Source organism: Mustela lutreola, chromosome 1 (assembly GCF_030435805.1).
Source record: "Mustela lutreola isolate mMusLut2 chromosome 1, mMusLut2.pri, whole genome shotgun sequence".
NCBI classification, from domain to species: domain Eukaryota; kingdom Metazoa; phylum Chordata; class Mammalia; order Carnivora; family Mustelidae; genus Mustela; species Mustela lutreola.
Window position 1 is genome coordinate 244118554 of NC_081290.1, and position 15107 is coordinate 244133660.

The 15107-nt window shown below is 43.1% G+C and overlaps 1 protein-coding gene across 1 annotated transcript in view; it reads left to right on the plus strand.

Moving 5' to 3' along the window:
- The window catches only part of SPON1 (spondin 1), a 256540-nt gene that overhangs the window by 96104 nt on the left and 145329 nt on the right, over positions 1–15107 (plus strand). The window contains exon 4 of the mRNA XM_059136775.1: positions 10299–10372. Within this exon, the coding sequence (XP_058992758.1) occupies positions 10299–10372 (74 nt within the window). The remainder of the gene's footprint in view (positions 1–10298; positions 10373–15107) is intronic.

The window sequence follows — 15107 nt, forward strand, 5'->3', positions numbered from 1 at the left end:
GTATCATGACATAGTGCCTTCACCCCAAGCTCAACAATCAGATGTACGTTATATCTCTTTGCAAGGTGAAGAAATGCCACAGATCGGTTAAGCCAGAGGGAGGGATCCATGAAGGGTCAAAAGATGCTGAAAAAATATTGATAGTTCGGTTAAAACAATTCTAGAAAATAAGAAATGGTCCTGTTCACTATCCATAACTGCCTGCCTGTCAGATCTCTAGCACCGGGAAGTGCATTCTGCAGTCTATTTATTTTGTTCATGTGCGTTTATTTAAGATTTTTCCAACAGATGACAAATTTCCAGGCAGTGATCTAACAGATTCCCCTAAGGGATCCCGCTGTTTCTTCAGTCACAGCTCACAGGCATGTAAAAGTCTCCTTTGGAGAAAAAAAAAATATTTCACTCTCCTGCGTCAAACCCCTGTCAGACTCCCACCCACCCTGCTTCCCTTCCAGCACGTCGCTCTTCACAGTAGCTTGTACCGGCAGGCCTGCCTGCTCTCTTCCGAGTCACTGTGAACAGGCCCCTGTCCCTGGTGTCCCATCGAAAGTCCCAGCAAGGGACAGAATGACTTCCCACCCACCAAATCCAAAGCATCTTTCTCCAAGACTCTTGGGATCAAAGCATCTCCACCCCCACTCCGGCCAGCATCCTCCAGTGGCTCCCCGGTGCCATCTCCTGGCCCAGTACCTAGGGTCACCACAACGGGCTCTCCCTCCCTCTCCCTTTTGAACCCCCGTCTCCTGTGCTCCCACAGTGGTTTGTTCGTACAAACCTCTTTCTGTCAGTGAGGTGTGCTTTTGAGAGCAGCGCTCAAAGAAACTTGACTAATGACAATGTCAACAAAGAGATGGGCTTTTTGGTTTGTTTCTGTTATAACACAAAGGCCAGACCTTAGGTGACTGCTCAGATGAGTTCTGTAGCTAAACGTCAGGGCCAGTGTCTCTGCTTTTCTCCTTGGCCTTTCCCTCATGGTCACAGAATGGCTGCTTTGTTTCACACATTGTGTTGGTAGTCAAGCCTAGAGAAAAACAGGACAGGCAAGATAGGTCACGTTCTCAGACGGTTTCCCCTCCATCCTGCAAACCTCCCCTTCTGATACTGAAGCCATGTGTGGGGCGCATGTTCCCGTTCCCCAGCTGCAAGGAAGTCTGGGACGGTGAGGACAGGACTGTCATGACGGGCTTACCCAGTACCAAAGATCAGGGTTTGGAAATCATGGAAGACGGAACCAGTGGGTACTGAGTAGACGCCGGTGCTCATTATGCTGGATTCCGATTAGGCAGATGACGCATCTCTCTCTCCCTCACAGGCTGTTGACTATTTGATGTCACACTAGACCTTATTTGTCTGTGTACCTCTAGTTCCTCACACAGCTCTCTGGCACCTCCTCTGATAATCAAAACACAAGTAAATGAAGACCTGTCTGGTTTAAATGCCTCTCCTATCTAAAATAGCTCTTTTAAGACAATCCAGTTTTATTCTTTTCTTTTTCCTTCTCTCTTATGCAAATCAATTCCTCATTGTTAATTTCCCATTGGATCTGGGGCAGGTAAAATGCAAAGTGCTGGGAGTAATAGTATTGACAAGCTATGGGATAAAGATTAAGTCGGAAATTGGGACAATAATAAGAGAAAAATGGAACCATGAAAAGCTCGTGATCCCCAGGGTCGCGGGGGTCATCCTGAGAAGAAATAAACTTTGTTTAAAAATAGTACTTGCTTTTTTTTTTTTTTTTTTTTTTTCAATTTTAACTTCTCATCTCTTTATTTTAAATACAGTCTTTTTGCAAACGGCTGGTAGTATTTATAGCAACATACGAATATTCTACTTTTCCATAAAAGATAACAGTCAATACTTTTGAAAATTTTAATCTCCCATACTACACAAAGAAAACTACTTTGATGTCAACAGAGTAGGAAAAATTCAAAGGATAAGATATATGTATAAATTTTCTAAGATGCCAAAATTTCATTTGTATATAAAGAGTGTGGGTATGGTGTTAATCATTTGTGGAAATATTAGTTATATTTATAATATAACTAAATATTAGTTAGTGGAAATATTTGAAATAATCAAGCTATTGAATGTGGAAAGCAAAAAAAAAAAAAAAAAAATAGTACTTGCCCAGTTTTTGTTAAAATTGAAACTGAGACTTTGTAGAAGTAACTACGTCCAGTGATGTGAATCAGGAGCTTGAGAAATCCCGTGATCATTGTACAGGGTTGGGAATGGACTATAGTCTTGTTAAGAGCTGAACCGACCTCTCAGCCAGATTCTGGTCATAACGTAAGCTGTGTGTGAACGCGCAGCACTGTATAGAGCCGGTAGCCTGGTTTAGGTATAGAAAGACCATGGATGGGGCACCCAGGTGGCTCAGTTTGTTGAGCGTCTGCCTTTGGCTCGGGTCATGATCCCAGGGTACTGGAATGGAGCCCTGTGTCGGGTTTCCTGCTCAGTAGGGAGTCTACTTCTCTCTCCCTCTCCCTCCTCTGTCCCTCCCCACTGCTCATTCTGTCTCTCTCTCAAATAAATAAATAAAATCTTAAAAAAAAAAAAAAAAAAGGACAAAAGGACCATGGATGGTAGACCTGCCATACCAGAAAGATGCACACTAACTGCAGCAAAGTGCCCATCCCTGGTCACAGACTCAGCTTCTCTCTCATCTTTCCAAGAAGTTATTCTGATGGACCTCATTCCTACCAATAACACACCCACCTCATCCCAGCCAGAGATGTAGCCTGCTACCCCTGTGTCACTGTGACACTTGTAGATGATTCTCCATTTGGGGTCCTAATATACCATGTGTTCTGAGAGTCATTCGAGAATGTTCTTTCTTGGAGTGTGGCAGCTTGTCATAGGTGCATGACATCTTTAGGATGGCATCACCTGGCCTCACCTAACCCTATTATACCATTTTGTTTCTAGATTCCAGCCTGGTGGATGGTACCAATATCAATATCCTCACTACAACATGGCACAGACTGAACTTTTACAAAATGTTACCATTTGGGGAAAATTGGACAAAGTATATGGTTTGTCTGTATTATTTCTTAAAAATGCAGGTGGATCTGCAGTTATCTCAACACAGATTCCAAAAATTAAGAAAAAAAAATTCCTCTTTGCCCCTTCTGTCTTTTATTTCAGTGGTTAGGATTACCATCCCATCCTGTAGTTACTGGGGTTTGTATATGGGCTGTCACTTCACGCGCCGCTCGATGACCGTGACCGTGATCTTATCGTTAAGACAGGGATCATGGCAGCGCCTACTTCATGGGGCTGTTGGTTGGATAAAGTGAGTTAATATTTGTGAAAGACTTGGGTGTTTCATTGTTAAAGAAACGAAAAACAAACTCTCTTGGACTCAACCTCCTCTTTCTGCCCCAGGTCCTGTAAGTTACCCAGTCCTGATAAATTTTCCTACAACATGTGCCTCACATCTCCTATTTCCACTGCCTGGATCTTCATTCAAACCTTCAGGGCCACCATCATCACCTCCCGTCAGAACTTGGCCAGGGCCACGTTAGTCAGTGCTCTTCTGCCTCCCATGGCTCCTCCATCCTCTCTCTCAACACTGATCTCCTGTTTCCTTCCTTTGTCTCTCTCTTCTCCCACTGGACTAGGATCTCCTTACTAGAAAGCACTGTCTTTTATTCATCTTTGAATTCTCAGCTCCTCGCAAAGGGTCTGACACCAAGTAAGTCCTCAGTAAATGTCTTATTGATAACTAAGCAGGAATAATCTCATGGTGGTTTACTAACATTGCTTTTTCGCAATAATGGTAGATGACTGTACCAGGCTCTGAGTCTGTAGCTGTGTGACCCCAAACACAGATTATGACTTTGCTGTTGGGTAGCAGGAGTTCACATGGGGGTTTTAGATAGGGCCCTGCAGATAAGCTTTCACTTTTCTTCTCCCATGTGCACATTATGATGGCATGTCAGGGGGCCTATTAACTCCTGGACATTGCTTCGTGTCCCGACCTCCACCTAAAGCCATATAAATAATTGGGAGGAGTTTGGGTCACAGAATGCACCCAATCTCTCTAAATATTTGTTGTTTAACATGAGACCACGGGCAGGTTAGTACTTGGCATCCTCATGAAGTAAAATAAGGCAGAGGGCCTCAGCCCTGGATGGTATTACCGCTACTATGACTCTAATATTTTGTTTCTGGGTGCTCCCACAGAGGTGTTCTTTCACTGGTAGAAGGAAGTGATGTCACTGGTTATAAACTCAACTGCTTCCAAGAGAAAACATCCCTGAGATCATAGACAAAGTTTTTAAAGCACCCCAAGAAATGTTCAGTAGCAGAGATGTGACTGGACTTGGGAAGAGGGTTGGCAACCTTAGTCTGGAGGCCACAAACCTGAGCTTCATTTTGGCCCTTCAGTATCTCTGCCTGAAGCAGCTGACTGAGCTAGCACCCTCATTCCTCTCTCCACAAGCCAAGGAGACAGACCCAATGTATAATAATAGCTACCGTTTACTAAGTACTGCCAGGCACTTGCTAAGAGACAATGGTTTAACAAAAGTAAGGTTAATGGCTACCTCATAGTGTCTATTTACTTCATGGGACACCCATGTATTAGGGACATTACATGAATTATCTCTATATACCGGTGACCCAGCCACTGAGGATTCATGTGAATTTTGAAGTCATTTTCTGGCCAGATTTCTCCCAAGTCCTTCAGTTTCTAATGTCTCCCTGTCCCTTTTTGGTGAGAGCAGGGGTCCAAGGAAGGCCTAGCTGAGACAGCATATCCACAACTTCGCAAGCTCTGACTTTATCCCACAGGAAAATTCCCCCAAGGAGAAATAATATCAAATGAATAAACCTGCAGACAGAAAAGGGTCAAACGTCTAAGAGATCCAGGATGGTGTTTCTAGAAATGTTCTACCACTTGAGGTTTAAAAGAAACTTATGGAAATGATTAGTAAGTTATTTAGAACCTCAATATTCCAAAGTTTGAGAAGCTAACATACTGAGAAATTTAATTTAGATTTCCTTAACACGCTCTCTCATGATAAGAGAGCATTCAGCGTCTCAGCGTATAAATGCTATGCAACAGGACTGCCAAATTGCAACACAGAATGGGAGAAATTTGTCATTTTGAAATGCTAAGGGAATTCTTACTAACAGCTTTCTCATCTTGTAAAGCTATTATTTCCCTGAACTATAATATGATTTATAAATCTCAACTGAATTTTATACTTTTGATGGGAACAGACTCCAAATGAAATGCATTTTTTCAGAATATAAATTTTCTCAAGAGTTGACCGGATGAGGAATAAAAAGAAACCTCTTCTGCAACCAAGCATACCAAATCTTGGTCTCTACCAGCATATCCACAGGTGAATGTTGGTCTCCTCCAGAGTTCTGGGTTCAGCCTCTCTTCTCACTCTGCACACTTGCCCCGAGTGACATCAGCTGCTTTGGAAGCTTTACCTCTTACTTCTGCCCCGGTGACCCATATGCCTCTGCCCCCCGCCCCTCACAGCCATCCTGAGTTACAGGTCCCTATGTCTAAGGTCGACTAGATTGGCCACCATCATGCCCGACAGACCACTCAACCTCAAGTCCTCTCCTTTCCCGAAACACTGTCCCTTCTCCTTGAATCCCTGTACTTCAACAATACTAACATCAACAGAAATAAGGAAGATACAGTTCCTCCTCTTGAGAAGCTTAGAAACTAGCCCAGGAGATAGAAAAATAAATAGGCAGCTATAGTGCAGATTATTAAATGCCGTGTGGGATAAACCCAAGAGTCCATGGCTTACAGGAAGAGCAAACAGCCGAGAAACCAGTCCTAGTGGGTACGAGTTCTGGGTAACTGAACTGTGTGTGTGTGTGTGTGTGTATGAGTGTGTGTGTGTGTTATTCTCATATGTGTGTTGAGGAGTCACAGAAGAGGACAGGAGTCCCATGGACAGAGTCCCATGGACAGAGTCCCAGGGGCAGAGATTGTGAAGGCAAATAGAGGGTATGGCTTGGACAGAGTGCTCAGGAGGGATTAGATAAAGATGAAGTCAGGTCAGAAAAAGACTCCTATCCTGCATTTGATCCTCACAGTTTGGAATCCAAAGGGCATGACCAGAGCTTTGGCCGAGCATGGGTATGGAAATATATGCTTAGTCTTCATGAAGAACTCTGGGGGTCACAACCCAGGCTCCAGTGAGCCCCACCAGAGCCTCAGTTCTTCACAGTGGGTTCCATGAGATGCTAAATGGATCCAAGGGAAATCAATTTGAGGTTACATTTCATAATAGCACTTACCTCACGTGCCAGTTATACTTTTTATATGTGATCTTTAATCCCTTAAAATCATGTGAGGCAGCTCATGAGCTTTGGAGGTAGACAGGGGAAACCTTAAAATCTTGAACGTGCTCCTTGCCCCCCTGCCTCTTGGTCATCATCACTGGTAAAGGGGAAAATAAGCTGCAAACCTTCATCTTAATCCTTCTAAAAATAAGAGCACTTTAATAGGTTTGCTGAAGTTGACCTAAACTGACAGGAAGCTATTTAAAGTTTTTATTTACTGGCTTTTTATGAATATCCTTACATTTTGCTATGGAATATGGATAGGTTTGATTATGGGGATGTTAATAGTATATTATCATCTTAACATTCTAATACCTGAAAAACTCTGAATTCAAAAAATGCATCTAACCCAAGAGTTTGGGATGAGGAAGGAATTTAAGAAGGTGTAATAAATGTAAAATATAAGATATATAAGGCAATGTATATGTATTTATGATATTTATACATATAATACATATTACGTATATACAATTATACATGTTACAAATATAATATTATGTATAATATTTATGTCTAACGGGCCTCCGTGATATGGTGGCTGGCACACAGGAAGGGCCCAGAAATTAGAACTATTATAAAAAGAAAGAATAAATCATCATAGACTTCATAAAACAAGACATGAGGGAAACGAAAACATCTTAGAGGAAATACATCTTAGAAGAAATTTTTTCTCTCTGGCTCCCCACATTTTTATAATTATACTTTTGGAAATTTGGGGTGATTTAATTTTTCTAAGCATGATCATATGCTTTGCCATTGTTCTCTTGTTCAAAGCAAGAGGAAGAAAATTCGGAGTATTTACAGATGCTAACAAAGGCAGATGTGGGGAGATTCTGGGAGAGGAAATAGCACCAGTCAGGGCCCAGTAGAGTGGAAGCCGTGTTCAGATAAGGGGAATAAACTCCCTCAAACTCGAGATTCACGCCAGGGAGCATGGCACAAAATGAGGACAAATGAAGTCAAAGGGGCATTGGGGAGAAATTTTATGAAAACCTTTGAATACAATGGTAATTTTGTATTTTATCCTATAGATCAGGGATTTTCAAACCATTTTAGCAAGAGAATGTCGTTTGGTTCTGTTTTAAGTAGGCTCCACGCTGGGCCCAACGAAAAGCTTGAACTCAAGAACCTGAGATCAAGACCTGAGCTGAGATCAAGTGTCCAACACCCAGCTGACTGAGCCAGCCAGGCGTCCCAAATGAATTTTGTTGAAGTAGAATTTAATTTGTCTGAGAACTCTACACTGCAACCACCTACCAACTCATTTTTACTCTATGGCCCAAATGCTCTTTTTATTTATTTATTTATTTTACTTTTTTGTTTTTATTATTTTATTTTTTTTAACTTTTTTTTTTTTAAAAAAGAGGGGAAGAGGTGGGGAAGGGCAGAGGGAGAAAGAGAATTTTTTTTTTTTTTAAAGATTTCATTTATTTATTTGACAGACAGAGATCACAAGTAGGCAGAGAGGCAGGCAGAGAGAGAGAGAGGGAAGCAGGCTCCCTGCGGAGCAGAGAGCCTGACGCGGGGCTCAATCCCAGGACCCTGAGATCATGACCCGAGCCAAAGGCAGCGGCTCAACCCACTGAGCCACCCAGGCGCCCCCGGGAGAAAGAGAATTTTAAGCGAGCTTCACGCCCATCATAGAGCCTGATCTCACACCCCTGAGATCATGACCTGAGCCACAATTAAGAGGTGGATACTTAATAGACTAAGCCACGAAGGCACCCCCCAAGGGCTCTTTTTATTTTTTTCCTAAGATTTTATGTATTTATTTGAAAAAGAGAGAGCACAAGCCAGGGGAATGATCAGAGGGAGAAGGAGAAGCAGACTCTCTGCTGAGCAGAGACTCGGATGTGGGGCTCTGTTCCGAAACCCTGGGATCAGGACCTGAGCTGAAGGCAGACACTTAACTGACTTATCCACCTGGGTACCCCCCAGGTTCTCTCTGTAAAGGAGCAAATCTGATTATCTCACATCTTCGGATGCATTTATTAAAGAGGTCTTATCAAGCTTGGTATAAAATACCATCTCCCTGCAGATTCAGGGAGAGTTAGACCTGCGCACCTCCCCCACTCTTCTCACACCCCCTTCCTGACGTAACCATGGGTCAGTTCTGCAGTGAGCCATGACCCTCCCACCCTGAAGATCTTTAAAGGAGGTCCTCTCCTTTGTTTCTCCCTCCTACTTGCCCTAGTAAGTACCTTTTCTTTCCAGTTGGAGCCTTCTTGTCTGGGGGGAGTCTTCCCTGCCTTGGTCAGGACCCCCTGTGTTATACTCTCCCACACCCTGGGAACGTCTGTTTAGCACTTAATCACAGTCATGTTATATGATTAGCTGTGGATTTAGCTGTTTGGTGCTTTCTGCCCAGTATGCTGTTGATTTTGAGAATGGGAAGCGGCCCCATCTGACTGGTACATAATGGTGTCCCTGGCCAGTGTGTGGCCACCAATCAGGCCTCCAACAGCTATTGGTTGAAAATATACCAATAAATACAACAAGAAGACAAATGGGGGAGGAGACCACTTTGGTAGGTAAGAGGGTGAAGCCTTTAGTTGAACCGAGAATGCCAAGCCTGGGCTACTTCCCACAAGTCCCCCTCCTCACCTTCCGCAGGGGTCCCTGAGGCACTTCCTGGTGGGCTACACTCAGGAAGTGGTAGATAATGGGATGCTCTGACTAACAAAAGGCTTTGTAATTTGGCTTTGGGATGAGTGTTCTCAAGAGGGTTTTCTTGGCCTGAGGAAACTTTCTGCTTATGGTCAACAGAATGGATCCATGATCAAAGTAGCTTTGCGGAAACAAGAAGCATATTTCATTCATTTATTTCAACATCTCATCTCTCTTGGGTAAGAAGAGACTATAAAAGACATCTGTAGGGTAGTCTGAATTTTATTCTTTTGTGCAAGACTGGGTTTAGAGTAGATGTTTCTTTGGAAAGTAATCTTGGCCTAGGCCCACACCATCAAGAAAGCCACATCTATATTCTGTAGAGCCGTGCATGGGCCCCTGACTGGGTCTGCTGTCATGTGACACCAGGCGGATCATGTGACCCCAATCCTCCTTTAGTGTGCTTAGCTGTAATGGAGCCAAGTGATCCTTTCTCTGTGAAATAGGGCCCATCAAAGTAAAAATTACCTTTTGATTGAGTGACGTTGCTGAAGATAATCAATAGGAAGGGCTCAAAATCCACTGGTACTGTTTCATTGTTAAGTGTTGTAGACTTCACATGCAGGAACGCTGGGTTTCAGGGTTCAACGTCTGCAAAGCCAGCTGAAAATACACAGCAGAGTGGGTCAAAGGAGAAGGAGACTGTCTGTGCAGTCCGAGATGAAGGAGAAAATATGTGCTGGCCAGAAGTAATTTTCAACCTCCAAATATTCTTTCCAGATTCTAAGATCCTGTGTTTGACATGTTTAAGAGAGAGATACAACAGCTGAAATTGTCTTTGTTCAGAATGTAGGAGACAGTTTCGTCTAGACTTTCAGGAAAGATAGAGAATGACATTTTCAGAACAAATCAAAATAGATTTTTAAATTCTCTTTTTCCCCTTCCGGAAGAGGACTTGACATGCTTTTCTGATTTGAATTTGGTGGGTCTATAAATGGTTTCAGTCATTTGATACAAAACTAGAATAAAATGAGCCATTGAGAAAAGTCACTGAAAATGTCATATTACTTCCCTTTCTTACCTTAACAATACTATTAGCCCCACCACCAGCAGCACAACAACTAATATTTATTGAGTGGTTTCTAAGTACGTGCTATGCTCTTGACATACTTTTTTAAAAATTTAATTCTCAGAGCAATCTCACGAGCTATGCATTATTATGAATGCCAGCTTTCCAATGACCAAACTGAGGCACAGAGTGGGAGGGGTGACTTGCCCGAAGCCACACAGCCATAGGTGGCCAGGCCAGGATCCGACGTCCCTCGAACCTGCTCTCCTCACCACAACACTCGTGTCTTCTTTCCCAACAGGGCCAGCATCGTACAGAAACGCATCATTTATTTCCAAGATGAGGGCTCTCTGACCAAGAAGCTTTGTGAACAAGGTAAGGACTGCAGGTGGGGGAGGGGCCAGAAAAACAGAAGGGGCTTCATTCTGCCAGACCATGCAATGGCAGGACTTACGTGACGGATTTTCTGAACTTCTCCAGGTTCTACTTCCTCCCGTAGTGCTGATTTTTAATCTGGCTGTGCAGTGGATAATTGGATCCACCGTAAGCTCTTAATTACTCAGCTTGATTCCCTGGGGAGGAGATAATGTACCTTACATTGGTGTCGTCTTCTTATTTTTGTGAAACAGTGATGATTCTAGAGAGGTTCCTTGGAATAATTCACAGGACTTAATTAAGAAATGCACAATTGTGTACCTTTAAGATGTCTGTAGTGGTTTTCCAGAATAATCGCCGGCAGAACTTGTGTGGCAGCTGGGCAACATGGGGGGATTTTACCCAAGAAAGACGGGTGGGAGGTGGGACTGCCAAGGGGTCACTGACCTTATGAATTTTCCATGTTCAAGGACATGGCCCTTAGATTTGCAAGCTTATTGAAGCCCTTTCCTTGGGCTGAAGGCATTCTAACAAAACTCATGGAGATCAAGTAGACTGGCAGGTCAAAGAAGAGGCTGGGATTCAGATCCAGCCTGGGTTTGAATCCTCCCTCTGCCCTTCCCAGTGATGTGACTTAATATATATATAAAATAGTACAGCACCTCCTTGGCACATAGTAAGTATGTGTGTGTGTGTGTTAGCTATTGTTATCTGTACCCGAAAGCTTGTTTATTAATCGATCATAAAAAATTCAGACCTTAAACATCTGAATGTGTTTACAAGTCATTAGAGAACTAAATAAAAATAGAAAATATTCTACAATTATATATCTTAACTGTCTAATTTCTATTCATTTTTGCAGAATTTTTATTTGCATTTAGAGCAGTTAGCAATTTGAGAGAAATAATCTTCTCCAATTCTAGCAAATCATAAGCTACTAAGAAAAAGAAAGGTTTATAAAGGTCTTCTGGGAAAAATAATAATAATAATAGCTAATATTTTTCGCAGGCTGCTGTATGCCAGGCACTATTCTAAGCACTTCACGTGCCTTGCTCATGTGCTTTGCACAGCAGCTCTATAGGGTGAAGACTGTTAGATCATCCCTATTTTATAGACAAGGCGTCTGTAAAACAGAAAGTTTTAAAAGCTCACTTAGCATCATACAGCTAGTGGTCAGGGACAGGGTTTGGACCTAGGAGCCAGCACTCTTAACCACTGCCTTCCTCTCAAAGAGACTACATTTCAAGACATTGTGCCAAAGCATAGCTCCCTCTGGATGAGTGAGAGCAGAAACGAGGTCCAATGTGGAAGATGACTTGGAAAACAAGAGAAGAGCAGAGGGAGAGAATGAGATGCCCTCCATTAAGGTTGTCCCTGTCAGAAAGGCCAGAGAGCTAGAATCTGAGCGCCAGGTCCCTGGTCAGCTTCTAGGTGGACATGACCACACATGGCTTTGGAGGGTTTTCCTTTTTGTCGTTAAATGCCTACAAGTTCACGCAGCCTTTTTGCAAGTACTGAACATCTTGACTGATGAGGCTCTTTGTTCCCGAAGTATGGTCCACTTCCTGCCCTGTCCCCATGAGATGACGTCCAGGTCCCTTGAGTTGGAGTCAGAGAGCTCTGGGTCACAGGTTTATATAAACCGCCTCTAGGTCTATACTCACAGATGACTAAGCCCCTGCAGTCTGGTTTTGTTAGTTTGTCATGCAGAGGACAGTCTTGTTTCCCAGATTTGAGGATTCTTAGGAAACACCTCGTCATCCCCACCTATGGAGAGTAATCATTAACTAAAGTGCATTTCCCGGAGCCTCAGCCCTGATGTTATGTGAAGCCACACAAATATGCAAATTATGCAGATGCTGTGTCACGTGAGTCTTTATGGGTTATCCTTTCTGAAGCGGAGATCCTATCAAAATGACTAAACATGGCTATATAGAAAAAGACCATTTTCCAACAGCAACTTTGTGGACCCAAAAAAGGTCCTACAGGCCCTGAGTTGAAGGATCTTAATGTGAAGTTGTAGATCGTCCCTGGAGAGAGCAGACCCATGAGGACATCCCACAATTAGCAAAGCAGATCGTATTAAGAAAGTCTTTAATTTGTAAGCAGAGAGCAAAGGGATTTCTCTTAAATGTGTATACCTACTTAATTATCTCTAGCTCTTTCATTAAGTTCTTTATGTTCTCTGCTTCCTTGGCGAGTCAAATCTATCAAGGAAGGGGAGAAAGAAACCAGAATCGAGTATTTTTCCTTAGTTGAAGCTGGGCATCCATAGGGGGAAAAGTAACAACTGCAAACACAAAAGGCAATGGCAATCATTATTTTTTAAAAGAAACATAAAACATTAAGTTATCCACAATTAGGGATGGGGAGACATAAAATATTCAAAAAGGTGACCTATAATAAACACACGCACTCCCATGCTTACTTTAATACCACGTCACGAATGATGAAGAGAGAAAGACAGAGGGAACTCAGGGAAGGGAGGAAAATGTCGGAGAGAGAGATAAGGAGAAAATGAAGACTAAGGGGAGATCTGAAAAAGGAAGAAGCTGGTGGATAGAGTGTAGAAATGAGAGAAGGGGCAGCTGGGGAGATCAGCATGGCCAGAAGTCCCCTATTGTTGGGCAGACCCTGCTGCGGTTAGCAGAAGAGGGGTGATAAGATTTTACTTATTTATTTGTCAGAGGAGGGAGAGAGAGTGCGAGTGCACGCAAGCAGGGGAAGCAGCAGGCAGGGGGAGCAGCAGGCAGAGGGAGAAGCAGGCAGAGGGAGAAGCAGGCAGGGGAGGCAGCAGGCAGGGGGAGCAGCAGGCAGAGGGAGAAGCAGGCAGGGGGAGCAGCAGGCAGAGGGAGAAGCAGGCAGGGGGAACAGCAGGCAGAGGGAGAAGCAGGCAGAGGGAGCAGCTGGCAGGAGGAGCAGCAGGCAGAAGGAGAAGCAGTCAGGGGAAGCAGCAGGCAGGGGGAGCAACAGGCAGAGGGAGGAGCAGGCAGAGAGAGAAGCAGACTCCCCAGAGAGAAGGAGCCCAATTCGGGACTCGATCTCAAGACCTCAGGATCATGGCCTGAGCTGAAGGCAGACGCTTTGCTGATCGAGCCACCCAGGTGCCCCAGAAAATCTGGTTCCTTTTCAATAGGCTTTTCCCCATAGGGAACCGTATGTCTGTTTTTAGTTTCAAACTGGGGCCTTATTTTTTAAATGGAAGCTGATTTTCCTTTGGAATTCCACAAGATTTATTGTAAGTGTATTCCCTGAACTTCTGAATATATCTTTAGACTTACTACCCATAGCTGAAAAGATATTTTCGGAAAAGATTGAGAAGGTAAAGCCACCGATTTGCCTTATTTTGGTTTTTTTGAGAGATTGCTCCCTCATCACATAGCTCCAGGAAGCTACATTTGAAAGCCCAGTACATATCTCTTAGCTTGGAATCCCTTTTCCAAAGCTAATTTTGTTCTTTTGAAACACAGTTGGTCATAATCGCAATAATGGAAGAGGAAAAGGAAAAAATCCTTAAGAGTTCCTAATTTACACTGCCTTTCCTGAAATACATTCAACAGGGCTTGTCCCTATCAAAGTAGCTGACGCAGGAGTGGTACCTGGATTTTGTGTGTGTTAAGCAACAGAGAGCCTATCCCCAAGCACAGACAATGTGCAGGCTTCTTCCAAGTGTACAAAAGAAAGAGCCAGACTAGGATTTCTATTTTCGGTGCTTTCAGACCTCTTTGGTGCCGCCATTTAGAAATCCTGGAGCTCTAAAGGGAGGTCATTTTTTTTTTAATGCACCAGCCTTCACTTGAAAAAGCATAAAGAGAAACACACACCCCAAAATTACTCTCATTGGTGTTTATATAGAACGCCATCCAGTTCTGCCCATAACACCTACTAACCCCATGACCTTGCACTGGTTACCTAATTGCCTCAGTGTACTAACCTGCAACATGGAATTAACTAAAGTACTTACCTCCTGGGGTTGCTGGGATTAAATGAGACAGTACCTGGAAAGAGAGCAGCACCTACAAGGACTCTATACAATGCAGTTATTATTACCTATTTCATGCTTTTATCTCCATCCTGGAGCACGGGATTTTCTTCTATCCATCACTGATTTTGCTTGTTCAAACCAACGGAACCCAGTGAATTCCACAAGGAAGACTTGTAAAATGCTCTCCCTGACACTTGAAAAGATTTTTATACTGTCACTGGTCTTTATATAATAGTTAAGAATAAATGTCCAACTTGTTAAAAAAAAAAAAAAAAAAAGAACCTTTATGTTAATACCACTGGAGGAACCAAAGAAAAAGCGGCTGAAACACGTTGCATCTATAAGCCATTGTTTTGGTCTTACAGGAAGCAGAACAGACTGAAAGCAACAAAGCACATTTAGGGATGTGGGTTGACAATCAGAAATAACTGAATATATTCATGTAATCTCTCTTTCCCCACTTATCAGCTATCCACAGATAAAAATGGGGGCAGAGAGGGAATCTTAAGTTTTTCCTGACCGCTCCTGTACTCAGAAGTAAACCTGAACTTACCAACATAGCCCTAAACCCCCACCCCTCCCAAGTCTCTGAAAGCTTGATAAGAAAGGATGTGACTATAGATGCATTTTTTATAATAATGTTCTGCAGTCCTTTATGTCTGTCTACTTGTTCTCACTGCTCCTCAGCAAAGCTGCCTCTTCTGGTCCTGGCAATTTGGCCCCAGAGAACATTTCTTAGAGAAAACACAC